Raw genomic sequence first — 27,287 nt, forward strand, 5'->3', positions numbered from 1 at the left:
GTGGCCTATATCAGTCCAGCTCCGCGTCGCTTTGAGAAAGGACCTTCAGCTCCACCTCTCCCTGCAGACACCATGAAGGTAAGAGCCAATCCGCAGCGCGGCTGCTTCTGATCTGATCTGTGCGAGTGTAGCGAGAGAGGTCGCCGGGTTTCGAACCCCGGCCTTTCTCTCGTCCAAAGACTTTTGTTAGACAAACGTGTTATCAGTCAGCGGAAGACTTCTTCTGAACTACAGGGTTACATCATCAGGGAGTATTGTCGTGGTAACCTGCTGCTACAACCCTTCGCTTTCCTGGTGAACTAGCCGAGCAAACCCTGCTGCATGAGCACAAAACCACAACCACTTGTACATAGGTGTGATAATGTCATAAAACCTACATGATCCTAAAACCAGGAAGAGAACGTTGGTGCGTGTGGGCCATTAAGATGACTGCAAGGATTATGTTTAGGGTTTTCAGTTAGGGTTTGGGTTAGTCTCTGTATGTGGATGACTCAAATGTTCACATCTTGAAGCCAAGTATATTAATATATGCGAATGAGAATGATGCCATATAACTTTTTTCATCATTTTTTTTTTAAGATTAATTAAAAGATTAACTGTTAATTAAAACCACCTGGCTAAACTAATTTTTGAATAATTAACAATGCTTTTTAACTGTATAACTATGTCTATAAACACTTAATATGTCATTTTATGATATGTGTACTTATAAGCAGGTAATCATAAGTGAATTGCAATCAAAGGTTGGATTTTTAAATGAAAATGGAAATCTTGTAAGCTCATTGGGAGGGGGAGCGGTGCATGGTTTTGTTATTTATATATCTTGGTACGTACTGGTGTTCATGATCACATCTATCTTAACAGGTGCTCCAGGACCTGTAGAATGTTTCATATAAAAATAAAAAAAGACCACCTGCCATATTTCAAAATGCATGGGATCTATTCCTCCATAAGTTTCACCACATGCAGTACCATGTAATTCCAATGGAGGGGAGAAGGGTGGAACTGATTGGTTTAAGCAGTAAAAACTGGTTTAAGCAGGTGGTTTTAATGTTGTGGCTGATTGGTGTATATGATAACAATAAAAATATTGTTTGTCCAAATAATCGATCATTCTTGTCACTGTAACTCTACCCCTGGAGCTCCTGTGATTGGTTGATATCTCAGACCCTATCTGCTGTTCCGTACAGGTGTGGTTCAGTGCCTTTCTGACATGGCTGACAGCCCCTCCCACTCTCCTGCACTTTGTGAGGTGAGTCACCCCAGTAACCAGCGGCCTTAACAGGAAGGACACGCCAGTACTAGCACTGTGACACTGAACACAGATACAGCATGCACTGTATGATTTTAACATCTTTTGGTTGCAGAAGTGTATAATTATACAGTATATAATTTCAGAAAGTATGGGCAGCATCCACAAAAAAATATTTATTTTATTTATCAGGGACAGTGAACATTAATCAACATTGTCAGTTTCCACGTCAATGTAAATGTGCCAGAGTTAGCTAACGAGCTAACCAGGAACCAGTCGCTCTATTACTTCCATATCTTTGAGGATGTCGCAATTTTATTTGCCCCTTAGTGAGGTAAATAAAACTCCCTTATGGGAACTAAAAACAGACAGAGGGTAGAAAAAACTCCCAGGTAGGAAGAAGAATGAAAGCAACTATTTAATGGCGGCCTGTCTTCTGTCGGCATATGAAGTCAGGTTATCTTGCCATGGGATATGGCATTGCATATGAGATTATGATGTTATCTGATGTGCATATCTGCTGCTGCTAGCTTATGTGTTAGCATGTATTTTAGCATATAAGGTCTTGTTAGTATATATATGTTGTGTATCATAGGGTCATGTTTTCATATAATGTAAGTGTAGGTGGTGCTAAAGTTTGCATACTCGGCATGTTTAGCGTGTGGGCTCGTGTTAGTGTAAATGGGACCCACAGCAGTTCTGCTGTTGAGCAGTGATGTTTCTCTGCAGTGGACAACAGCCTGTTGACTGTACCTGGGGCCCCTACGGAAACTGGTCAGAGTGTGACGGCTGTACTAGAACACAGGTATACCTGTATTTCATTTTATTCACATATTTATGTTACCTTACTGCCATTTAATAAGCCCTCATATCCAGAACTATTTCCAGTGCAAGCACCAGTGCAAAGATCAGGGATTGATGTACACCCTGCTGATAAAAACAGCTCAAGCTAGGTTTTCAAACAGCTGGTGAAATGGTTCAGCTGGTTGCCCAGCTCAAGCAATGTTTTGAAACAAGCTACCAGCTCATACTCCGTTAGATCAGCTTTATGACCAGCTTGGCCATGCTGGTTGACCAGCTCATACCCAGCTAGACCAGCTTCATGACTAGCTTGGCCATGCTGGTTGACCAGCTCATACCCAGCTAGACCAGCTTTATGACCAGCTTGGCCGTGCTGGTTGACCAGCTCATACCCAGCTAGACCAGCTTTATGACCAGCTTGGCCATGCTGGTTGACCAGCTCATACCCAGCTAGACCAGCTTTATGACCAGCTTGGCCATGCTGGTTGACCAGCTCATACCCAGCTAGACCAGCTTTATGACTAGCTTGGCCATGCTGGTTGACCAGCTCATACCCAGCTAGACCAGCTTTATGACTAGCAGACAGCAATTGCCAGAAGTGCTTTGAACAACAATGTGAAAATTACCACACTGAATCTTCAACTCAACTCAACTCAATGACAAAACCACCTGAATGAGCACCACATGCCCCCTGCCCCCTGGTGCTATGGGCACTGGCACCCACAGAATTTGGACTGATCACATGTCCATGATTCATTCAAATAAATTGCACCAAAACACCACAAATTAGCTCTCAGATCCTTCAGGATTCGTCAGAAGCTAGCAAGGCCATTTGTTCCATTTTCTCCGCTCCCTTTAGCTCAGGGCAATGAAACAATGAAGCCTCCCCATCCCCAGTGTCTTGTTGCCTAAAGTTAATAAACATATTGTATCATGGGCATTTACATGAAAATTCATGTAATCTTTCAGCGTTCAAGGCAGGGGCTGAATTTGCGGAATAATTAATTCAGAAATAAATTTTTAATGGTTCAAAGTATGTCATGTACTCACATTGCATTCACTTCATGTATATCCAATGCTTGGTGAGTTGTGAGCCAGGTGACCTGGAAGCTGAATCCCAGAGTGAGACGGTCCGGTGGTCCGCACTGAATGTGCTCCTGCACTGCCCGCTAAAGCTCCTGGTGTTTATCACACCGCTCCTCAACTCCCCGAATGGTTCATTTTCCTAGCTCAGACGCCATTTTGAGTTCCATCTAGCAAGCTAAAAATTCCTACAGAAGCAAACCCTTCCCATAGGCTGCTCTCTCAGGAAGAGTGCAGCACCATGAGTAATGCTGTGATCAGAGAAAGCACATCATCACTTCTATCCAGTGTTGCCATGGTCATCTTTGATATTGTGAGTGTTGCACGTATGTAAAGGTTGTTGATTAATAAATTGCTCAATGCTCAATGCTTCTGTATGTCTGGGGTATTTTTCAGACGAGGACACGCCCTGTGCTGGTGTTCGCCCAGTTTGGGGGCGTCCACTGCTCAGGGGAGTCCAGTGAGAAACGAACCTGTGTCCCCAAGAAAAGCTGCCCGCTGGACATAGGATGTGGAGAGAGGTTCCGCTGCTTATCAGGTGTGTGTGTGTGTGTGTGTGTGTGTGTGTGTGCTATAGCACTGAGTGTGACAGGTCAGTGTGTGTGTGTGTGTGTGTGTGTGTGCTATAGCACTGAGTGAGACAGGTCAGTGTGTGTGTGTGTGTGTGTGTGTGTGTGTGTGTGTGTGTGCTATAGCACTGAGTGAGACAGGTCAGTGTGTGTGTGTGTGTGTGTGTGTGTGTGTGTGTGTGTGTGTGTGCTATAGCACTGAGTGAGACAGGTCAGTGTGTGTGTGTGTGTGTGTGTGTGTGTGTGTGCTATAGCACTGAGTGTGACAGGTCAGTGTGTGTGTGCTATAGCACTGAGTGAGACAGGTCAGTGTGTGTGTGTGTGTGTGTGTGTGTGTGTGTGTGTGTGTGTGTGTGTGTTTGTGTGTGTTTGTTATAGCACTGTGTGTGACAGGTCAGTGTGTGTGTGTGCGCGCGTGTGACAGTGCAGTGTGTGTTACAGTACTGTGTGTGTGTGTGTGTGTGTGTGTGTGAGTGTGTGCGTGTTACAGTACTGTACATTGTGTTACAGTACTGTGTGTGTGTATTACAGGTCAGTGTGTGTGTGTGCGTGTTACAGATCAGTGTGTGTGTGTATGTGTATGTGTGTTTGCGTGTTACAGATCAGTGTGTGTGTGTATGTGTATGTGTGTTTGCGTGTTACAGATCAGTGTGTGTGTATTACAGGTGTGTTTGTTACAGGTCAGTGTATGTATTACAGGTGTGTGTGTTACAGGGGAGTGTTTGTGTGTGTGTTACAGGTGAGTGTGTGTTTGTTACAGGTCAGTGTGTGTATTACAGATGAGTGTGTGTGTGTGTGTGCGTGTGTGTGTGTATGTTACAGGTGAGTGTGTGTTACAGGTGTGTGTGTGTGTGCGTGTTACAGGTCAGTGTTTGTATGAGTATGTGTATGAGTATGTATGAGTGTGTGTGTATTACAGGTGTGTTTGTTACAGGTGTGTGTGTGTTACTGGTGTGTGTGTGTGTGTGTGTGTGTGTTACAGGTGTGTGTGTGTGTGTTACAGGTCAGTGTGTGTGTGTGTTACAGGTCAGTGTGTGTTACAGGTGTGTGTGTGTGTTACAGGTCAGTGTATCAGCTCAGCGCTGGTCTGTAATGGAGATCAGGACTGTGAGGAGGACGGTCTGGATGAGCAGGGTTGTGAAGAGTCCCAAAGCTCCAGTGTGTGTGACAGTCACAGAGTGCCTCCCAACATCCAGCTCACCGGCAGGGGGTAGGCCTGGGGGAGTCCTGCGGGCCTGGGAGGGGGAGGGGGGGGGGGGGCGCAAGGGGTGCAGCTGGGGGGGTTGATTTGGGGATGTTAGTGTCACTGTGATTGTTTTATTTTGAGTACCATTGTAATCGGTTGACTTTGAGTGACACTGTGATTGTTGATTGTGAGTACCATCATAATTGGTTTACAGCAAGTGATGCTGCATTTGGTTGACTGCACGTACCATTGTTATCTGTGGACAGTAAGTGACATTGTGATTGGTTGATTGCTGGTGCCGTTGTAATCGGTTGACAGCAAGTGACGCTGTGATTGGTTGGCAGGTTTGATGCGCTGACGGGGGAACTGAGGAGCGGTGTGATAAACACCAGGACCTTCGGCGGGCAGTGCAGGAGCACATTCAGCGGGGACCACCGGACTGTCTACCGCCTGCCCCAGAGCACTCTGGGATTCAGCTTCCAGGTCACCTGGCTCACAACTCACCTCTACTACAATCAGCATGCAGGAAGGCTGCAAATTTCGGTCCCCTTGATGCTTTGCGTTGTGTTTCTCCAGGTCAGCATTGAGAACGACTTCAGCGATGAGTTCTACAACAGCTCCTGGTCCTACATGAAACACACGGAGAGCAGAGAGACGTTCAGACGGGGACACCGCTATAAGACCTTCCACAACGAGCTGAACAAGGACAAGGTGAGGACCGTCAAATATCATGAATCGCTTCCGTCTCTTCTGCGAGCACCCGGCTGTAAAATCCAGCAAAGACCAGCTTGAAATGACCAGCTACCAACTGTTTAAAAACCTAGCTTGAGCTGTTATTTTCAGCAGAGTATTATAATACTGAGTGAGTGTTCCGAATCCAAACGTTGGAATAGACAAATGTATTCCTCTGATGGAAAAATCTGAAAAACAGAAGATTCATTCTGAACATTTTCATATTGTTTGTGGAGTGGATACGTCTCCTCCTGAGACCCTGTGTCTGAACTATTTTCAGTACAGCACGGTTTTGTTATCCAAGATACTTTATTATGTCAAAATAGACACAAAACTAAGCTAAATGAGCTAAACTGAGCCTAACTAAGCTGAACTGAGCCAAATAGAGCATAACCAGGCCCGTGAATACTCATGGGAATCTGTGTTAAGTCCTGAGCTAAGGTTCGCATTGCACTAGAGGTGAGGGAGTAAGCAGTAAGCTTCCCAGGTGTGACAGGTGAGACCCCAGGTGTGACAGGTGAGACCCCAGGTGTGACAGGTGAGACCCCAGGTGTGACAGGTGAGACCCCAGGTGTGATAGATGACACCCCAGGTGTGATAGATGAGACCCCAGGTGTGACCCCAGGTGTAACAGGTGTAATAGGTTAGACCCCAGGTGTGATGAGTGTGCATTTGTTTGACCCCTCAGACCAACAGGTTACTGGTCCTCAGGAACGAGGTGGAGGTGGCACAGTTCCAGAACAGTCTACCGCAGTACGTGCCGCTGTCGGAGGAGTTCTGGAAGGCCCTGATGGCCTTGCCCAAGGCATACGAGCCCTCAGCCTACCGCTCGCTCCTGCAGACGTACGGCACTCACTTCCTGTCCGAGGGCTCGCTGGGGGGGCAGTACCAGCTCCTGCTGCAGTTTGACACTGAGGCCATGAAGGAGACGAGTGAGGATCCCCAAACACCACACACACCCCAAACACCCCAAACACCCACACACACCACACACACCCCAAACACCACACACACACACACAGCACCCACACACACACCAAACACCACACACACACCCCAAACACCACCCACACACACCCCAAACACCACACACACACACCCCAAACACCACACACACACACACACACACCACACACCACACACACACACCACCCACACCCCAAACACCACACACACACACCCCAAACACCACACACACCACAAAAACACACCCCAAACACCACAACACACACACCGCAAATACCACACAAACACACCCCACCCCAGACACACACACCCCAAACACCACACAAACATACCCCAAACCCCACAAAAACACACCCCAAACCACACTTACACACACACTACAAATCCCACACACACACATCCCAAAACCACGCGCACACACCCCAGGCACCACACAAACACACCCCAAACACCGCACAAACACCACACCCCAAACCCCACACACACACACACTGCGAACACCACACAAACACACTCCAAGTACCACACACACCATAAAAACACACACCAAACACCACAACACGTACACCCTAAACACCACACAGACACACACACATCGCAAACACCACACACACACCCCAAACACCACACACACCGCAAACACCACGCAAACACACCCCAAACCCCAGACACACACACACCCCAAGCACCACACACACCGCAAACACCACACAAACACACCCCAAACCCCAGACACACACACCCCAAACCCCACACACACACAGCAAACACCACAAAAACGAGACATATCCCTTACGCTCGGTTAAAGCTGAAGGGTCTGAGCTAGCTCGATGACATTACTCAACACTAATCGATGAAACTTTGCATTAAAAAAATAATTAAAAAATGGACTTTTTGAAGAGTGGATTTTTGTATCATATGCTGTTTTAGTGGATGCAGAAGCATGCCATCCTGCTGCTATGCACGGAAAGTGGCCTGTAGCGTAGTGGTTAAGGTGAATGACTGCGACACGCAAGGTCGGTGGTTCTAATCCCAATGTAGCCACAATAAGATCTGCACAGCTGTTGGGCCCTTGAGCAAGACTCTTAACCTGCATTGCTCTAGGGGAGGATTGTCTCCTGCTTAGTCTAATCAACTGTAAGTCGCTCCAATAATGTAATGTAATGTAATGGGGCAACTAACAGAACTTAGAGTTCATCAGCTGTGATGCTATTATGAATTAATTATTTGTGATCCCATGATGCTTTCAACCGAGCAAGTGCACAAAATAACATTATGCTCATGAAATACTGTATATAATTTAATTGCACTGATAACATGGAAGATGGTATATAAATAAATAGGATAAGATGGAACGTACAGGGCTCTCTCTCTCGTTTCAGGTTTCTCTGACACAGACTACCACCGATGTGTGACCAAAGTGAAACGCCGTCTGTTCCGGAAGAAGACCACAGTCAAATGTGAAAAACTCATCGAGCATCTCAAGAACAGCAAAGGTAACCTGTCCCTATTATTTATTTAATGGCGACACTTTGACAAGCTGCAGCTTGTGCCAATTAGCTTTGGCCCTCATGAATTCCCGATTCTCATTGGTCAGAGTTCAGCAAGAATAAGCTTCCAGCCACGACGGACATTGTAGGAGGAGACCCAGCCTACATTGCTGGGCTCGGCTACATCAATCTGGAGAACCCCGCTGCCAACAGTGACATGTACACCAAGTGGGCCGGATCTGTGAAGGACTTCCCCCAGGTCATCAAACAGAAGGTGTGTGGGGCATCCAAACCTCAGAACAGGAACACAAGGGTTAGACGGGGCTTCAAAGATGGAAACCATGGGGATATTTGGCTAAATTTCACACGTTAGCGTCATGTGCTGCGTCTGAGCTGAGCAGAAGGATTCTCCACCCTCTGAAGAGCAGGTTTTTTTGGAATGTTTTTTGTTTTTTTTGTTTTTTTCTGTGAGTGCTCAAGAGCTCCACTGCTTTCAGTCACCAGTAGTGATTGTGACATCAGCATCAGAATGTTTGGTTATGGACATTCTAACCACATCATGTGCCTCTTTAATATGCAACATTATTATTTATTTTTTATTATTATTATTTTATTATTATTGTGCTGCTGGCTGAAGCTGGGTGTGTGAGTGTGTTGACTCTGTGTTCTGTTTGTTTTGGCTGTGGCTGGGTGTGTGGGTGTGTTGACTCTGTCTTATGTGTGTTGTGAATATGGCTGGGTGTGTTGACTGTGTTATGTGTGTTGTGGATATGGCTGGGTGCGTTGACTCTGTGTTCTGTTTGTTTTGGCTGTAGTTGGGTGTGTTGACTGTGTTGTGTGTGTTGTGGCTGTGGCTGGGTGTGTGAGTGTGTTGACTGTGTTATGTGTGTTGTGGATATGGCTGGGTACATTGACTCTGTGTTGTGTGTGTTGTGGCTGTGGCTGGGTGTGTAAGTATGTTGACTTTGTGTTGTGTGTGTTGTGGATATGGCAGGGTGTGTTGACTCTGTGTTGTGTGTGTTGTGGATATGGCTGGGTGTGTTGACTCTGTGTTGTGTGTGTTGTGACTGTGGCTGGGTGTGTGCATGTGCTGACCCTGTGTTGTGCATATGGCCGGGTGTGTTGACTCAGTGTTGTGTGTGTTGTGGATATGGCTGGGTGTGTGAATGTGCTGACCCTGTGTTGTGGATATGGCTGGGTGTGTCGATTCTGTGTTGTGTGTGTTGTGGATATGGCCGTGTGCATTGACTCTGTGTTGTGTGTGTTGTGGCTGTGGCTGGGTGTGTAAGTATGTTGACTCTGTGTTGTGCGTGTTGTGGATATGGCTGGGTGTGTTGACTCTGTGTTGTGTGTGTTGTGGACATGGCTGGGTGTATTGACTCTGTTTTGTGTGTGTTGTGGACATGGCTGGGTGTGTTGACTCTGTGTTGTGTGTGTTGTGGACATGGCTGGGTGTGTTGACTCAGTGTTGTGTGTGTTGTGGACATGGCTGGGTGTGTTGACTCAGTGTTGTGTGTGTTGTGGACATGGCTGGGTGTGTTGACTCTGTTGTGTGTGTTGTGGACATGGCTGGGTGTGTTGACTCTGTGTTGTGTGTGTTGTGGCTGTGGCTGGGTGTGTTGACTCTGTGTTGTGTGTGTTGTGACTCTGGCTGGGTGTGTTGACTCTGTGTTGTGTGTTGTTTCTGTAGCTGAGGCCTCTGTACGAGCTGGTGAAGGAGGTCCCTTGCGCGGGGGTGAAGAGGCTTCACCTTAAGCGGGCGGTGGAGGCCTACCTGGAGCAGGCCCACCCCTGCCACTGCAGGCCCTGCCAGAACAACGGCCAGGCCCTGCTGCAGGGGAGCAGCTGCTCCTGCGTCTGCCAGCCTGGCACCTCAGGCCTCGCCTGCCAGCAAGGGACCATCCTGGAGGGGCAGCCAGGTACCCCAGCCATGTGCACATGTTGGGTGTTCGCATGTGGTTTTTGAACACGGGATGTTTTTGTGAGGGTAGCCCTGCAGTGTCCCGTCTCTGGCTTTTGTTTGACAAACCTGAATGAAGAACTCCCATGATGCGTTTCTTCTCAGGGGTCATCCATGGAGACTGGAGCTGTTGGTCGGCCTGGAGCTTCTGCTCTGGAGGTCAAAGGTCAAGGACTCGCTCCTGCTCAAACCCGCCCCCAAGGAAGGGAGGCAGGCACTGCATTGGCGAGCCTGTCGACAGCCAAGCGTGCGCTGACCAGGACCTTCAGCACCTACTGTGAGTCCCTCCACTGGACCCCCACACAGAGTTACACAAACAACACTTAATAATGACTAGCCTGCAGTAAAGCTAGTTATTAGCCTGTATCTAAGCTAGTTACTAGTCTGTAAAGAGCCCATATTAAGGATAAGGATTAGCCTGCAGTAAAACTAGTGGGTAGCCTGTAATAAAGCTAATGATTAGCTTGTAATAGACTGTACAAGTAGCCATATTAAGGGTAATGATTGTCCTACAATTACGCTAGTGATTAGCCTGAAATAAAGTCAGCGGCTCCTGTAATGAAGCTAAACATTAGCTCATATTAAAGCTGATGATTAGCATTAAATAAAGCCAATGATTAGCCTGTAATAAAGCTAGTGATTAATCTGTAATAAAGCCAATGATTAGCCTGTAATAAAGCTAGTGATTAGTCTATAATAAAGCCAATGATTAGCCTGTAATAAAGCTAGTGATTAGTCTGTAATAAAGCCAATGACTAGCCAGTAATAAAGCTAGTGATTAGCCACTAATAAAGCTAATGATTAGCCGCAAATAAAGCTAATAAAAGCTTAGTCTGTAATAAAGCTAATGATAATATGAAGTAATATTTAGCCTGAAATAAATCTAACAATTAGCCTGCAATCATGCTCATTAATGTGTTTTCCAGAATGATGGAGCCTCACTGTTTCGACTCCTCCCTCACCCCCAGTAAGGCCTGTAAGACTCCACCCCCTCTGAGGAATGGCTTTGTCATGGTAAGGACGTCCATCTGTATGACCGCAGAATTGATCTTCTTCATGTCTGTGAATCTTACCAGCTGTTGCAAAGTGACAGACCTAACATCCTAATGTCTTGCTGGCAGACCTGGGTCACATACGTAATTGTTTTGGATTTGAATACTTTCCTGTGCTCGATTGATCTTGCCTGGTGCAATTGAGCCAGCTAAGAGCTAACTTGCACTTTTTGAGAGTTTTCATAGGTTCCAATAACCAGACAAGCACAATAAAGCATAGAAATGTATTTGATTCTAAAACCCTCTGTATTGGACCCAGATCTGCTAGTTTGAACCATTAAACCACTGACATATTATCCCCTGACTACTTATGTCCATGTATGTCCAGGACCCCAAAGATTTCTATCCTGTCGGCAGTAAAATAGTGTACTCCTGTATCGAAGAACATTACATCTTGGGGGACGCGGTGGTGGAATGCACCGACGAGCAGACATGGAGGAAAAGAGCGATGGAGTGCAAGAGTACGAACTGTCCTCACACACTCCCAACACACATGGTTTTACACTCTCCATGACACACCTCTAAAAGGGTTCATAAACACAGCCCAGACAGTGCATTGAGAAAAGACTAAGATGTAGTGCCTACACTCTCAGAAATAAAGGCATGAAAAGTGCCAAAAAATACTAATAATTCTTGTTGCAGGGGCGGTACCCTGTTGGCGCATAAAATTGTACCCCTAACCAGCAAGTTAGAATTCATTTCTACATTTTGACGTACTCATTTGTACCCAAAGAGAACATTTCTTACTGTATTATTTTTCTGTCATGGATCTGTAAGTTGAAAAAATGACAATATTGTTCCTTCTTATTCCAAACTCAATTTATTTAATTGCCCTCAATCATAAATGGCTTGAAAATTCTCATTCTGCCATCAACAGAAAAATTTTACTTGGGTTTGATGAAGAGCCCTTCCACCTCTCTGATGACGGATGTTCCTTTTTGCTCATTGGTTGTGCAGGAACCGTGTGCGGGTTCCCCTCCCTCCAAAACAACATTATGGCCGCCCCCGGGAAACCGACCTATCAGATTGGAGAGCTGGTGACCCTGTCCTGCCCACCTGGGACGCAGCGTGTGGGTGCGTCTGAGATCACATGTGACTCGAGCCTCAACTGGTCTCCATCCGCAGAACAGACAAGATGCCAAGCAGGTACGGTCCCTCCCCCTGCCCCCATGTAAACCATAAGCACATCCTCAACACCTCAAGGTAATCTATTCACTGTAATGTTTCACTATGCTACGTTATGGTATGTTACCTTACGTTAGTTGGTTGGTTGGCATTTATATGGCACCTTTAGTTAGTAACATTATGATTAGGTCATGATATGCTATGTCGTCTCTGCTGTACAATCCAAGCTTTGCCAGCTTGAAAATTGAGCATGGCCGAGCTGGTCATAAAGCTGGTCTACCTGGCTATGAGCTGGTCAACCAGCTAGTGTTGCTAGCTGGTCTGAACTGGTCAACCAGCTACAAGCTGTTTCAAAACCTAGCTTGAGCTGTTTCTTTTCAGCAGCGATGCTATGCTGTTGCAGAGTAACACAGAAGGCACATTTGTGTGTTCTAGTGTCGACAGTAGCTCCAGAAGAAGCCAGCCTGCAGTGTAAAACATGGGAGAAAGCAGTGAAGGACGACTGTGTGTGTAAAATGCCCTACGAATGCAGGTGAGACTTCTGCCTTGAGGTCCACTTGATGGCAGAGCTACTTCACCCAGCATTCTCAACGGAAACATATTTAGTGTACAAGGGTGTGTAGTGTGACAGTGGTCTGCCCTGCCGAAAAACTAGATTTGGAAACAGCTGGTAGCTGGTTGACCAGCTCATACCCAGCTAGACCAGCTTGACCAGCTTGATTTTACAGCAGGTTAGCAGCAAAGTCGTGTAACTGTGGAATAACAGCACTGTGGTGTAACTGTGGAGTAACAGCACTGTGATGTAACTGAGGAGTAACAGCACTGTGGTGTAACTGAGGAGTAACAGCACTGTGGTGTAACTGTGGAACAACAGCAGAGTGGTGTAACTGAGGAGTAACAGCACTGTGGTGTAACTGAGGAGTAACAGCACTGTGGTGTAACTGAGGAGTAACAGCACTGTGGTGTGACTGTGGAGTAACAGCACTGTGGTGTAACTGTGGAGTAACAGCACTGTGGTGTAACTGTGGAACAACAGCAGAGTGGTGTAACTGTGGAGTAACAGCACTGTGGTGTAACTGTGGAGTGATAGCACAGTGGTGTAACTGTGGAGTAACAGCACTGTGGTGTAACTGTGGAGTAACAGCAGAGTGGTGTGACTGTGGAGTAACAGCACTGTGGTGTAACTGTGGAGTGATAGCACAGTGGTGTAACTATGGAGTGATAGCACTGTGGTGTAACTGTGGAGTGATAGCACTGTGGTGTAACTGTGGAGTAACAGCACTGTGGTGTATCTGCGGAGTGATAGCACTGTGGTATGCTGACATTCACAGCTCTTCCCTGGAAGTATGTGTGACTGACAGTGCACGGAGGTTGACGCTCAGCGTGTGCAAAGTCAAAGCCCTGGCGTGTTTGGGGCGGAACTACACTCTTGCTGAGGACAGTGCCTGTGATTGGCCAAAGCATGAAGCCAGACCCTGTTCAGCCTGCCAGCTGTGGGAGCAGTGTGATGGTGCGTAGTGCGCCCCCTACTGTCCACTGGGGTTTAATCCGCATTAGCATCGTTTCACCTGCTTCACTATGGTCTTCATCTATGGTCATATGTGCAAAAGGAAAAAAGAAAAAAACATACAAGAACATATATGGAGTATACACAAATATAAAATATTTAGTATGTTTTTTATTAAACATACAAATCATGAGATATACTTTTTATAAACCTATTGCATATGGGGATTTGACAAAACATAACATAATAAAATCATGAGAACAGGCCATTCAGCCTTGCAATGCTCACCTTTTCCTACCACTAAAGTATACAGAACCTATTGCTTACTTTCCCTAAAGGCTAAATAGTGTTTTGCACCATATCAAGCCTGGTCTTGAAAACCCCCAGTGTTTCTGCCTCCACAACATCAATACTGGAACTTTTAAAAACTATGCCCGACTGTCTGTGGTTTAAAGGAGTTCAGGTCCTCCAGGACCAGATTCTCACCAGTGTGTGTTCCCCTGCAGAGGAGAGCAGTGTGTGTGTGTGCAGAGAGCGAGGCCAGTGCTCTGAGCCCGGAGCCCTCCTGTGTGTCAGGCCAAGGGAAGCTGCTGTCACCATGACGATGACGGAATGCGAGGCGGGAGTCAGGCGGTGCAGAGGGGACCCAATCACCATCCTCGCCCTCGAACCCTGCTCATCCTGATCAGAGATTGTAGAGGACCGCAAGATCCCGAACTTAGCTGCTAACATTACTGTCTAATGTTAGCTTAGCTGCTAACATTACTGTCTAATGTTAGCTTAGCTGCTAACATTACTGTCTAATGTTAGCTTAGCTGCTAACATTACTGTCTAATGTTAGCTTAGCTGCTAACAATACTTCACACTATGCGCAGAGTGGCTTGCATCTGACTGGCATTAGTTTGATTGAAAGTTGATTTTCGTTGGATCATCAAAACAATTACAGGTTGTGTGCACCTGTGCTGGGTCCAAACTATGTGTAGCACCCAGCTTTAGATTTTACTCCTTCATTTACTTACAAATATGAAAGTGCTCTTTCATGCAGAAAGTGTGAGCTTCCTTTTCAGTGAAAATGTGATGTATTGAAGAATGCCTTGGTGTGTTCTAAATTGTGTTGTATGGGGGGACATGTGTTGCTAACCTTTTACAGGATTATTAAACGCCCACCAATAGCCCTGTCCCTCATTTTTGCTGTTTTCAGATCAGACTATTTGCCGATGCAGGCGAGTTACTGGACTGTGATGTTAATGCAACTGTAGCATGTCAGAGGCAATTGATGAACGGAAGCTTTTCATTTGAAAGGTCATTTTTACTATGACCATCTAACAGAAACTGACTATGACCATCTAAAATAACATCTCGGTATCTGTCTTTCTGTGGTATAATAAAAGTGTATCGACTCCAACATGTGATGACGTTTAAGGGTATTTATTTAGCAAAATAAAACTCATTAAGCAAAATTCAGCATACAACCGTTTTTCCGTTTTTACAATGTCTGATGTGTTATCAAAATTACCTTCATGCACAATGTTGGTTTATTAGTTAATGATATGGTTAACCACAGTCTTTGGAATGGTAAGAGTGTTAATCTGGACATATGCTGATGATTTCTGTCGATGCCAAACTCGAAGCAGGCATCTAACAAGGCCCATTGTGGACAATGTCAAACTCAATCCTGGCACATTTCATGGCTGCCATGAAGCAGAGGGTCATGCTCCTCCTGCTCTTGGTCTTCTGTATCTCCAGACAGAAGGTCTGCTGCCCATCCTTGGAGCAGTCACGCGGTAGCTTGCACTCGCAGTGCTTTGAGTCTGAAGGACAAAAACACAGACAGTTATTAATCTAAAAAACTACGGCATATAGCCGTGTTTAAAGTGAGAGACACATCACTGACCGTATGCAAGTCGAGACTTCTGTGAATTCACTAAATATCATGTTCGCTTGCTGACTAAGACCACGCTAATACTACTGCTTCTACTACTAGTACAGCTGAGAAAAAAGTGAGAAAGAAAATGACCACTGCGTTACTACCACGAATACTGCTACTAATACTACTACTACCATTAAGACTGCTACTATTACTACTGCTGCTGCTACAACTACTAATACTGCTACTACCACCACAAATACTGCTGCTACCACTACTACCACTAATATTGCTACTACAACTACTGCTGCTACTACTACTACTGCTACTACTACTAATATTGCTACTGGTACTACTTCTAATACTACTACTACTACTAATACTGCTACTACTAATAATAATGCTAATACGACTACTATTGCTACTGCTGCTACTGCTAATACTGTTACAACTACTGCTACAGCTACTGCTACTCATAGTACTGCTAGCACTACAGGTAATACTGATACTGATAATGATGGTGATGGTGATGATAACAGTAATAACAGTAATACCATGGCAGGTCTCCCACTCATAGCAGGTGTCAGGGCCGCAGGGCTCCTGAACTTCGCTGCGGTTAGCCACAGTGGCTCTGAATCGGGCCCACTCCAGCTTATCCTGATCCGGAGCGCATGCCCCCTCGCTCAGGAAAAACAGGGGGTCTCCCCGGCACTGCCCACCATGGAAGGCACAGGCCGACTTCATCTCGACGCCGCCAGTCCCTGCGTCCAGCACGCAGAGGTCCGCTCTGTACAAACTACATTTCCCAGCAACCTTCACTTCACACACAGCAACCCTCAACCCAGGGAAACATAAAGAGTGCTATTTGGGCGTTTGTCTGTGTGTGTGTGTGTGTGTGTGTGTGTGCATGTGTGTCTATGCATGTGTTTGTTTCTGTGTGTATGCATGTGTTTGTCTCTGTGTGTATGTTTGTGTGTGTGTGTGTGTGTGTGTGTAAGTGCATATGCATGTATTTGTCTCTGTGCATTTGTATCTGTTTGTGTGTGTGTGTGTGTATACTTGTGTTTGTTTCTGTGTCTGTATATGTTTATGTGTCTGTTTGTTTCTCTGTGTGTATGTTTGTGTGTGTGTGTTTGGTCACTCACCGGCACTCCTCTGGTGAAAAACACACACACTCAGAGCCGGCTCTCTTCTCCCCCCTCTTGCAGCTTGTATCAGGGACGAACTGGAGCACTGCGGGGTGAACCGAGATCAGAATGACTGACAATCTCAACAGAGACTGATATAACAAATACAAATAACATTCAGTAGATCAGAATGACTCTGACAATCTCAACAGAGACTGACTATAACAAATACAAATAACATTCAGTAGATCAGAATGACTCTGACAATCTCAACAGAGACTGACTATAACAAATACAAATAACATTCAGGAGCAACACTTTACATTACAGGCATTTTAGCAGACATACAATTAAAGAAGCAACGAAAGTAGCAATACAGAATATAAACAATGGCAATAATTATAACAGAACAAAGCAAAATTAGATGAAGTAGGAGCAGAAATGATGTGGAATAAATATGTACAAACTATCCAGTATGTGAATCCAGTATGCGCAAAGTATTTACGATATGAGGTTGAGGGACAGGTGTCGAGGACCCGGCCCTAGGCCCCCCTGATGAGAGATTGACGGGGGATGGGTTAGAAAGGAATGCATTGTTAACCCCTCGCACACGCCATCGAGGTGGTAGTAAGAATGCCCGTAAGAAGAAAAATATGTGGTTCAGAGAATGAGCAGCCATACTTGTCAGTAGAGGAGTCTGAAGTCGGGGGACTTAGATTTAGGGTTTTAAGGAGCAAGGTTAAAGTTCTGACTGAGAATACCCCAACCCTACAGGGGAGGGGCACAATGCCTGGCTAAAGAAAAACAAAAATAAGGAAAACGGAAGGGATGTCAATACCGAAAGAAAATTAATGATTAATGGCGGATGATTTACACTCAGCTATTGGCTGGATGTCCTTTGTAGATCCCTTAAGGCGCCGTGGAGAGGGGCACCTGAAGAGTGTGTTGAGATGGTGGCAGGCTTTAACGTCTGGCTTACATGAGATCAAAGTTTGGAGGAAGTCAAGGAGAGATTATGAAACTGACACAGACACCAGTGATGAATAGGTTCATTAAAAACAACATAAGGGCTAGTGTTTTTCCACTCATATATTAAGATGGTGGAAATTCCCAAACCAGAGGGGCCCATGAAATAAAATATTGGGGACAGTTCTTTTGAGGTATGAGAAAATGACAATTGGAAAAACAGAAATAATTAATATGGTCATTAAAAAACAGGTTATATAAAAGATAAATGTCTTCCCGCTTGACATAATGGGGGCATTTCTTATCAAAAAAGGTACACTTTTGTATGCAAAAAAGATATATAAGGGATAAGTTTTTAGACCTTAGAGCAGGATCCCAGAATTTGGCTTCAGAAGATATCTACGAGCTGGTGAAGAGAGAGCAACACAAGACAGCTGTAGTCAAGCTGGAGTGGCGCGCTCCCTCTGCGCGCCACTCCAGGATATGGATATGGAGAGAGGAGTGACGTACGCGGTGCGGACTCAGCCCAAGAGTTGTGACAGCAGGACTGATGTCGAAGAGGTGTTCACGCGCATCCCTCATCATACAGAAAAGCTGGTGAAAGAGTTAAAGGGCTTTTACAACATGCTTGGAGCCGTGAACTGCACCTGGAGGCCAACAGACGGGACGCGGGGTTCCTCCACGCTACAGAACACCTTCCTGCTGGACCCACGCAAGAACCTGAAGCCTCCCCCCCTAACCTCAGTGTCAGTGAGGAGAGGCATATGCTGCGGCTGCACTGCAAAACCCCCGACGTGTTCGAAGAAATACCAGTGCACATTCCAGACAACAGGCAGGAGAAGTACGAAGTGCAAAGTCACGTCTTTCGAAAGTCTGGGTCCTGATCCTGCCCCAGATTCCCAAACCAATGCAGCTGTTCAAAGAGCTCATCAACAGCAAGGAGGAGGGATCAAATCCCGCAGAAAACGAGATGGCTATATTTAGGGCATGAGTGGTAATTATAATCTATATTACTTGTAGAAGTAGGAAAAGTAATACATAGAAGTAATACATTATAAGTTTCCTTTTATTTTTATATCTTTTATTTTTTAGAAAGATACTATATACGATATAAATAAGTAGTAGACTTTAGGGGTGTTCGTACCCATTGTATTAATGGAAGTTCAGTAGCTTTTATCTCCGTGAAGGGGGAGCCATAAGATAAGGTAAAGGCCAAAGAGGAGGATGGATATAGGAAGGGTGTACCTTGATTTTTAAACATCGTGGTGGAAAGGTAATTTAGAAAGAGCTAAGAGGGGTATATGTAACTTGCATGTGATTAGCAAACTGCAAAAGATGATATGTACACTGTAATCTGTACAACTCTAATCTTTTGATTGATTATAATAAAGTATATCTTACTATAATCATATGTGATAAAGATTCTTTAGCAGTACAGGGGGAAAGGTCAGCGCGGCTGCTACACTGGAGAGATGTGTTACACTGGGAATACATTGAATACAGGACATCGATTACCAGATTTGCATCACACCCTTCACTTCGAGACTGGGCTGGAAGTTCAGTAGAACTTACCAGGGCTCCAGGACTTTCGGAGTACTTGAGTTCGTCCCCGAGACACCTCATTGTGAGGCACTGCTCGTGGGAACGTGAGGTCTGAGCTCGGCAAGGGGTCCGTGGCTCACGACACAGGTACGGGATAAATATGTGCAAATGTATTCACAATGTAAACAGAGCATATCTCCACAATGGGCCACTATTATGATCGGAAGTCATCTGTCTGCATTGCATCCAGGGAAGGTTTTTTTGATTCACATTCCAGGGACCATTCTGTGAACAGTGCAGCATTAAGTCATAGGCTGCTGGAGGCAGTGCCTAACCTACCGCTCTTGCAGTGCATGTCCTCAGGGACGAGAGGTTCCCATGTAAGGCTGGCCCCGCAGGTGTAGTACTGGGGCCCCGAGGGCACGAGGCCAGACCCGCAGGTGAGCACCAGCCCGTCCCCAATGTAATACTCCTCCTTCTGGGGCTGCGGGGTCATGCCATCAGGGAGAGACGGCTTCACACACACCCTCTCTGTGAGAGAGAGACAGCGTCACACACACCCTCTCTGTGAGAAAGAGACAGCGTCACACACCCTCTCTGTGAGAGAGAGACAGCGTCACACACAAAGTGTCACACACACCCTCTCTGTGAGAGGGACAGTGTCACACACACCCTCTCTGTGAGAGGGACAGTGTCACACACACCCTCTCTGTGAGAGAGAGACAGCGTCACACACACCCTCTCTGTGAGAGGGACAGTGTCACACACACCCTCTCTGTGAGAGAGAGACAGCGTCACACACACCCTCTCTGTGAGAGAGACAGTGTCACACACACCCTCTCTGTGAGAGGGACAGTGTCACACACACCCTCTCTGTGAGAGAGAGTCAGCGTCACACACACCCTCTCTGTGAGAGGGACAGTGTCACACACACCCTCTCTGTGAGAGAGAGACAGCGTCACACACACCCTCTCTGTGAGAGGGACAGTGTCACACACACCCTCTCTGTGAGAGAGAGACAGCGTCACATACACACTCTCTGTGAGAGAGACAGCGTCACACACACCCTCTCTGTGAGAGAGAGACAGCGTCACACACACAGTGTCACACACACCCTCTCTGTGAGTGTGTGTGTGTGCAAAACCAGAAAAGGTGTGAGCCAGCTTCCACAAACCGGTCATGGGAACAGGCAGATTAACTGCAGTTGGAAGCGGTTCATCTGCTCAGAGTACAGAACCCCAGAATTCAGTCTGTCACAGAGGGCCAGACATTTTGCCGGATTTCTCCATTTTGTGGGAATAATTCATTTTCATTTGAACATACTACATTTCAAAATATGTGCAATTGTGGGCACTTTTAAAACTGATTTACGTTAAGAGGAGAAGAAGTCATAAAGGACAGACCTGCGGCTGGTTTCATTCCCACCAGAAGCCCCAGTAGCTAACATTAGTAACATGCCAAACACATGGAATGAGACTGAAACGTGGCTGGCTCCCTCTCTCCTCTCATCCTTACTGAGACACGTTCCCTGCGGATCGCTCCATTTCCCCGTCGGCAGACAGCGCAGGTACTGGAACCCCTGCAGCTCGAACCCAGTGAAACACAGCATCTCCTCCTGCTCCCCGAAGTCATAGCGCTTCTTATCCCGCTGCGGGGGGGAGGAGAGAATGCATTATATTTTTAACTCATTTACATTGTTGTATATTGTATATTGGATCTTTATTGTGTTTAATGTTGCAAATTATAGAGTGCTTTGGCAACAACGGTTGATTTCTATTCAATCCAATAAAGCCATTTGAAATGTAAAAAAAAACAAATTATTCTCAGGAGACTTGATGCAGAAAATTAAACGGAAATATTATCTATATTTTTAGCATTATGTAAAGCTAAAAAGGCACTCCACCATCCAGGCACAGTAAGCAGAAGGCCTGAGCCTACCTTACCCTGAGGTAGCTATTCACAGGGGACCCACCTTACCCTCAGGTAGCTGTTAGCTGGGGGCCTACTTTACCCTCAGGTAGCTGTTCACAGGGGGCCTACCTCACCCTCACGTAGCTGTTCACTGGGGGCCTACTTTACCCTCTCGTAGCTGTTTGCAAGGGGTCCTACCTTACCCTCAGGTAGCTGTTTGCAGGTGGCTGGGGTCTGGGGCATCCTGGAGGGCCAGGCTCCACTTTATCCCGATCCTCTGCCTCAAACTCATCATCACTGATACAGACGTCCTGCCTACAGAGAGACATTGGGGAGTGCACACAAGTACACACACAGGCACACATGCATGAATTGCACACACAAACAAGGACACACGCATGCATGGAAAAACATAAACAAGCACATACATGAACAGACACACATGGGCACACAAGCATAAACACAGAGTGTATATATACTAATATATATACTAATATATATATATATATATATATGTTTTATGTTTTATTTGGCTAGGTAAGCATTGTTTGGCTAGGTAAGCGGTTCATACATTGTTCATGCATTTGCGTGTTGCGGTACTAAGATAAAAAATAAAAAAATAAAAAAATGTATATTTTATATATATATATATATATATATATACATATATATATACACACTCAGTGAGCACTTCATTAGGTATTTATTACTTCTTTTTTTTTTTACTTCTACTGCTGTAGCCTATCCACTGTTTGCCATCAACAATCATTCCACAGTCAATCATCCCATTCTGATGGTTGATGTGAACATTAACTGAAGTTCGTTATCTGTATCTACATGACTGTATGCCTTGCAGTGCCGCCACACAATTGGCTGATTAGATAATTGCATTAATAAGTAGTAATAAAGTAAAGATTATGCTCGGCTAGTCTATATACTCAGTGAGCAATTTAGGTATACTTGTGCACCAGCTTGTTAATGCAAATATTTAATCAGCCAATCATGTGGCAGCAATTAAATGCAATTTCTCTAGAGTTTGCAGAGAATGGTGTAAAAAAAAAAAAAAAAAAAACATCCAAAGAGTAGCAGTTCTGTGGGCAAAAACACATTGTTAATGAGAGAGGTCAGAGGCGAAGGGGCAGACTGGTCAAAGCTGACAATTAGGTGACAGTAATGCAAAAAAACACACATTGCAACAGATCATCTCTGAACAAACAATGCCTCAAATCTCTAAGTGGATAGGCTCCAGCAGAGAAAAAAAGTCTAATAAATACCTAATAAAGTGCTCACTGAGTGCATATACAGTGCATCACTCATGTGCTCCAGTCTAACAAATGTTAAAAAGGTATGAAATGTTGTGCTCTTTCTTTTTAAGTATTATCATTTAACGAGAAAGTCTTCCTGCGGTAAAAGTTAAATTGTGATTTGGAATGGTTTACACCACAGCTGGAAAGCTGTGTGTTGAGTGCACTTCACAAATCCATCCATTATCTGAACCCGCTTATCCCGAACAGGGTCCAAGGGGGACTGGAGCCTATCCCAGCATACATTGGGTGAAAGGCAATAAGGAAATACACCCTGGACAGGTCACCAGTCCATCGCAGGGCACACACACCGTTCACTCACACACTCATACCCACGGGCAATTTAGACTCTCCAATCAGCCTGACCTGCATGTCTTTGGACTGTGGGAGGAAACCCACGCAGACACGGGGAGAACATGCAAACTCCACACAGAGAGGCCCCGGCCGACGGGGATTCAAACCCAGGATCTCCTTGCTGTGAGGCGGCAGTGCTACCCACTGCACCATCCGTGCCACCCGCTTCACAAATAAACGCTGTAAAAACACGGCCTTGCACAGCCTCACTACAGCGTCTCGCCCCTGCTGATGAAGCCGTACTTTTGGAAGATGGAGACGTGGCACCCCTCCTCCTGCCGGTCGCTCCCGGGACACGCCTTCCCCCCACGCAGAGGGGCAGGGTTGTTGCACTGTCGAACCCGGTGCCTCCTCATGGAGGAGTCACACACACTCCAAGCTCCCCAGCAACTCCAGCGCCCATCTACTGCCTCTGAGAGAGGAACACACACGCACCCAGTCCACACAGGCATATTTAAACACACCAGGAGTCACACCCAATCCACACAAGCATGTAAACACACCAGGAGTCACAAGGAATCCACAGGAGGCATATGTAATCACACCAGGAGTCACTGTACAGTAAGTACAGCAGGAGGAGCAGGTTTACCAGAAGTGTAGTCCGGGGCACGTTTCTCACAGTTGGACCCGTAGGTGCCAGTCTGACAGACACACAGACACTCCGTCCCGGATAGAACCGGTCGGCCGTTGTTGGGACAGGGTGCACACTTGCAGGAGTCAACCTCTTCCAGGTACTCCAACAGCGCCCTCTCCAGGTGTCTCCTCTTAGTGACCGCACAGGGGATCCCTCTGACCAGGTTCAGGATGGGCAAAAGCTGACAACGCACAACGCATTTCAGCTCAGAGACAGCATCTTTTGAACGTGGAAATAACGTCCATTCAGTGCCCACTCTCAGACCAATGGCTCCAAAAGGAACCCTCTGATGGGAAAGGGTACCTCATTGTTATGTACGGCTCTGAGAACCCAAACACAGACCACAGGATAATCCAAAATCATTGTTTAATAGTCCGAAATTGTAGCCAGGAGATCCAATACAATGACAAAAACGAAAGGCAAAAGAATAGTCGAAAAACAGGCGAGGGGTCAAAAATCCAGAAAATCAAAAGGCTAAAGTACAGAAGGATGAAGGCAAAAATCAAAACCAGAAAACAAAGCAGAATGTCGAAAAGCAGAAAAGCAGAAAGGCAAACAAAACAAAAGGGCAAGGCAGGCTCGGAAATCAAAAGGCAAAGGGGTGTCTGTCAAGAATCTCAAGAATTAGGCTTACGAGGAATTTGGCACTAATACTGATCAACGTTCTGACAAAGAACAATGCAGAGACTGAGGTTTAAATACATGAGGGAAGGTGACAATCTAGGCGGAGCTGGGAAAAAGGTGGGCTAAACAAATAGACAACAGGTGGGGAAACATAATAGGGTAATAACATAATAACGGGAGGGAGACGAAAACGCGGACTGGATGCACGTAACAAAACATGTAAAACTCTGGATTAGGGAGTAGACATTTGCATAGCTTGAAGACGTAGTTATAGTTAGAGACAGGTGCGAACACTTTGCTGAAACTAAACGAGTAATCAGGGATAGCATAGGGAGGCGGAGTTACAGAACAGTGCAGAAATACTAAGAGATTGCGTTAGTGAGTTAGTTACGTGAATATTTCTAAACTACCCAATAAAAGTGATTGTTAGTTAGTTAGTTAGACAGTAAGTGTATTAATCAGATTAGTACTGTACAAAACCTAGATTAGTAGTAGTTAGTAAGAATCGTGCTTTACAACATTTAACTACCAAGAAAAAGCAGGAAGTAAGAATTTGCGAGTTTTAGAAGGAATGTTGAAAACCCAAAAACTACCGTAAACACCCGATTGGTGGGACACGCAGACAGGGGAGTGATTTGGCTGGTAAACATTCAGATGCAGACATAACAGGTGAAGACAAATGAGAACTGAAATGGAAAACACTAACCAATTTTAAAAAATGAATAAATAACGAGAATAAACATAAATACACACAGGACAAATACAGGAACATTACACATTACATTATACTCTACAGTGATGGGAAAGGGTACCTCATACTCCACTATGGCTGGGTGGTCTTTGGTTGACTCCAGCCAGTCTCTATAGGCAGTGCTGCTGGTGTCTGCTCCCTGCCTTTCCCAGGCCAATGCAGCAGCATACTCAGCCCTGCCACCCTTCACCATGGAGATAGACTTCTCTGACGCTTTCAGGAAGGACCCTGAGGAGATGGGGTAGAAACTCTGAACTCTGAACACACTCCTAACAGCGTGGGTGTAGCGGTCATAATGCTGCATAGTCAGTGTGTAGTTGAGGTTAGAGGACCTGGAAAGTTGGTGGTTCAAGCCCCCTTACAGCCATGATAAGATTGGTGCAGCTGTGTGTGCCCTTGAGCAAGGCCCTTAACCCCACATTGCCCCGGGGGGGGAAAGGCCCCTCCTTAGTCTAATCAACTGTAAGTCACTTTGGACAAACGCATCGGCTAAATAAGCAATGGAATTTATGTGTGACAACGCAAGTTAAAAGATCATTTCATTAAACAAAAAAAAAAATTTGCAAATACCTTCATGTTTTTCAGACATTTTATTTTCATGGCACGATCGAACCTTCCTTGATGATGAAAAGAAAATAAAGATTGAACGTGCAGATCCTGACTGAATGCAGCCGTTGGCCTGCTCTTCTGTGACACCTAGAAAACAGAGAGAGGGACACACACACAACCACAACATGCTTTTTACTTTCATTACTAAACTTTCATTACTTGACTTGACCTTACTACCCTTTGCCTGTGCAAATTCAATGTTTGTAATATGCCTTTATATGAATATGAAGAGAAAAAAATTAAAAGCGACAAAAAAAGAAGATGTTGAGTTGTCCTACCTGAATTCTTCATTTCCTCTCGGTCATACTGGTAGAGTAGGTCATAGATCCCTCCGAGGGTGCCGGAGCCAAAGTAGTGTGTCCCGAAAGCTTTGAAGACCTGCCTGTACATGGCGTAGCTGTAATCCAGAGGCAGGCTGTGCAGGAAGCTCATGAAGGGAAGGGACAGGGAAAGGTCCGACTGCTTCGTCCGGAACGTTGACACGGCTGCTACCTGGTGAACGCGGAAGAATTTGGAATCCTGCGGGAGGAGAGGGAGAGTTGTGGGACACATACAGTGGGATAGGTCGAAGGTCAAATTATCAGAGGCAAAGAGGAACAAAGTTTTGGCGTGTTATCCAGGGATTCAGAGAACAACCCGATTGCATTATATTACATTACGGTTATTTAGCTGACACTTCTATCCAAATCAACTTGCATTTGATTAGGTTAAGCGAGGAGCAAAGTGGGGAGAAAGGGCCCAAGAGCTGCCCTGATCTTACTGAGGCATGTAAGAGTATGTCATAATAACTAGTTTGTTTTTAATGACATTTTCAGCTCCTTCTTACACACTGCTTCGCTGCCTTTGTGAGTTTAGTTGCCCTTAGGCTTGAATTTAATGTTGTGGCTTGTAAGATGGTGAACATGTTGTGAGGGTGAAAAGAGTGATGGAAAAGAGGGTGAGCGGGTAAATAGGGTGAAATGGTGAATAGCTGAGATGGTGAATAAAGTGAGATGGTGAATAGGGTGAAATGGGTAAAAGGGTGAGATGGTGAATAAAGTGAGATGGTGAACAGGGTGAAAAGGTGAATAGTGTGAGATGGTGAACAGGGTGAAAAGGTGAATAGTGTGAGATGGTGGATAGCTAAGACAATGGATTGCTAAGATGGTGGATCACTCAGATGATGAATAACTAAGATGGTGCATCACTAAGATGGCAGGTAGGAGAAAATGACCTGCCTTCTTCTGTGAGGCCTTGACTGAGGAGCGGAAGGAGCTGGAGCCTTGGGACTGATGATAGTTGATTGAAACGTAGAAGATGGGGACAAAGATAAACCCGCCACCTGATCTGGAGAAGGTACTGGATCCATCTGAGGCCAGCTCCACCGACTGACTCTGCACAGTGGTATCCTGGGCTTTGAAGTCCTCCAGCATCTCCACCTGCAGGTGGTGTCATCTTTAGATAGACTTTTTCTGAAAAAGTAGGCTGATAACTGAAACCACATTTCTGAACGGAGGAATGTCATCATGTCACAGAGTTTGTATATTTGTGTGTGTGCATGTGTGTGTCCACATGTTTCTCATGCCTTGAGTTCCACACTTTCAACATTTTCCGGGATACGGTATGACTTCCTGTCCTCCCGACTGCGGTTTGTGATGCACTCCTCGCCCATGAAAGAGTTGTCCAGAACTGCAGCACGCATCTTCTCCCCCACGGCATCAAACCTGCATCACCACAGAACTGTGATCACACCAAACCTGCCATACCACAGAACTGTGATCACACCAAACCTGCATCACCACAGAACTGTGATCACACCAAACCTGCATCACCACAGAACTGTGATCACACCAAACCTGCCATACCACAGCACTGTGATCACACCAAACCTGCATC

At 45.7% G+C, this 27,287-nt stretch overlaps 2 protein-coding genes across 4 annotated transcripts in view; one reads left to right on the plus strand and one right to left on the minus strand.

Moving 5' to 3' along the window:
* Positions 1–15,187, plus strand: c7b (complement component 7b). 2 transcript variants are annotated; one of them, XM_061261987.1, is made up of 18 exons: positions 1–78; positions 1,191–1,252; positions 1,982–2,057; positions 3,533–3,674; positions 4,768–4,915; positions 5,236–5,374; positions 5,468–5,602; positions 6,312–6,555; positions 7,972–8,085; positions 8,187–8,353; positions 9,770–9,998; positions 10,145–10,316; positions 10,966–11,053; positions 11,420–11,552; positions 12,049–12,237; positions 12,652–12,748; positions 13,548–13,726; positions 14,230–15,187. In XM_061261987.1, the coding sequence occupies exons 1-18, from the start codon at positions 73–75 to the stop codon at positions 14,406–14,408; spliced, it is 2,499 nt and encodes an 832-aa protein (XP_061117971.1). In that variant the 5' UTR covers positions 1–72; the 3' UTR covers positions 14,409–15,187. The 2 variants fall into 2 exon arrangements, with proteins under 2 accessions (XP_061117971.1, XP_061117972.1); XM_061261988.1 differs by lacking the exons at positions 12,652–12,748; positions 14,230–15,187 and having other exon boundaries at positions 13,548–13,713.
* c6 (complement component 6) overlaps positions 15,136–27,287 on the minus strand; it is a 16,457-nt gene continuing 4,305 nt past the window's right edge. The window contains exons 6-19 of one of the 2 annotated variants that reach the window (XM_061261985.1): positions 26,983–27,115; positions 26,630–26,836; positions 25,691–25,931; positions 25,374–25,499; positions 24,865–25,031; positions 23,384–23,609; positions 23,038–23,206; positions 21,340–21,451; positions 20,741–20,873; positions 19,565–19,756; positions 17,592–17,687; positions 16,736–16,823; positions 16,145–16,386; positions 15,136–15,534 (exon numbers count right to left, since the gene is read on the minus strand). In XM_061261985.1, the coding sequence (XP_061117969.1) occupies positions 15,362–15,534; positions 16,145–16,386; positions 16,736–16,823; positions 17,592–17,687; positions 19,565–19,756; positions 20,741–20,873; positions 21,340–21,451; positions 23,038–23,206; positions 23,384–23,609; positions 24,865–25,031; positions 25,374–25,499; positions 25,691–25,931; positions 26,630–26,836; positions 26,983–27,115 (2,305 nt within the window). In that variant the 3' untranslated portion in view covers positions 15,136–15,361. The remainder of the gene's footprint in view (positions 15,535–16,144; positions 16,387–16,735; positions 16,824–17,591; positions 17,688–19,564; positions 19,757–20,740; positions 20,874–21,339; positions 21,452–23,037; positions 23,207–23,383; positions 23,610–24,864; positions 25,032–25,373; positions 25,500–25,690; positions 25,932–26,629; positions 26,837–26,982; positions 27,116–27,287) is intronic. The other variant, XM_061261986.1, reaches the window with a different exon arrangement.

This window comes from Conger conger, chromosome 12 (assembly GCF_963514075.1).
Source record: "Conger conger chromosome 12, fConCon1.1, whole genome shotgun sequence".
Classification (NCBI taxonomy): domain Eukaryota; kingdom Metazoa; phylum Chordata; class Actinopteri; order Anguilliformes; family Congridae; genus Conger; species Conger conger.

What these genes read in the sequence shown, in the direction of transcription:
- c7b (XM_061261987.1), top strand. An exon ending in TGAGGCCATGAAGGAGACGA is followed by an intron (nt 6,556 to 7,971) that starts GTGAGGATCCCC and finishes CTCTCGTTTCAG; the next exon opens with GTTTCTCTGACACAGACTAC. An exon ending in TGAGGAATGGCTTTGTCATG is followed by an intron (nt 11,054 to 11,419) that starts GTAAGGACGTCC and finishes ATGTATGTCCAG; the next exon opens with GACCCCAAAGATTTCTATCC.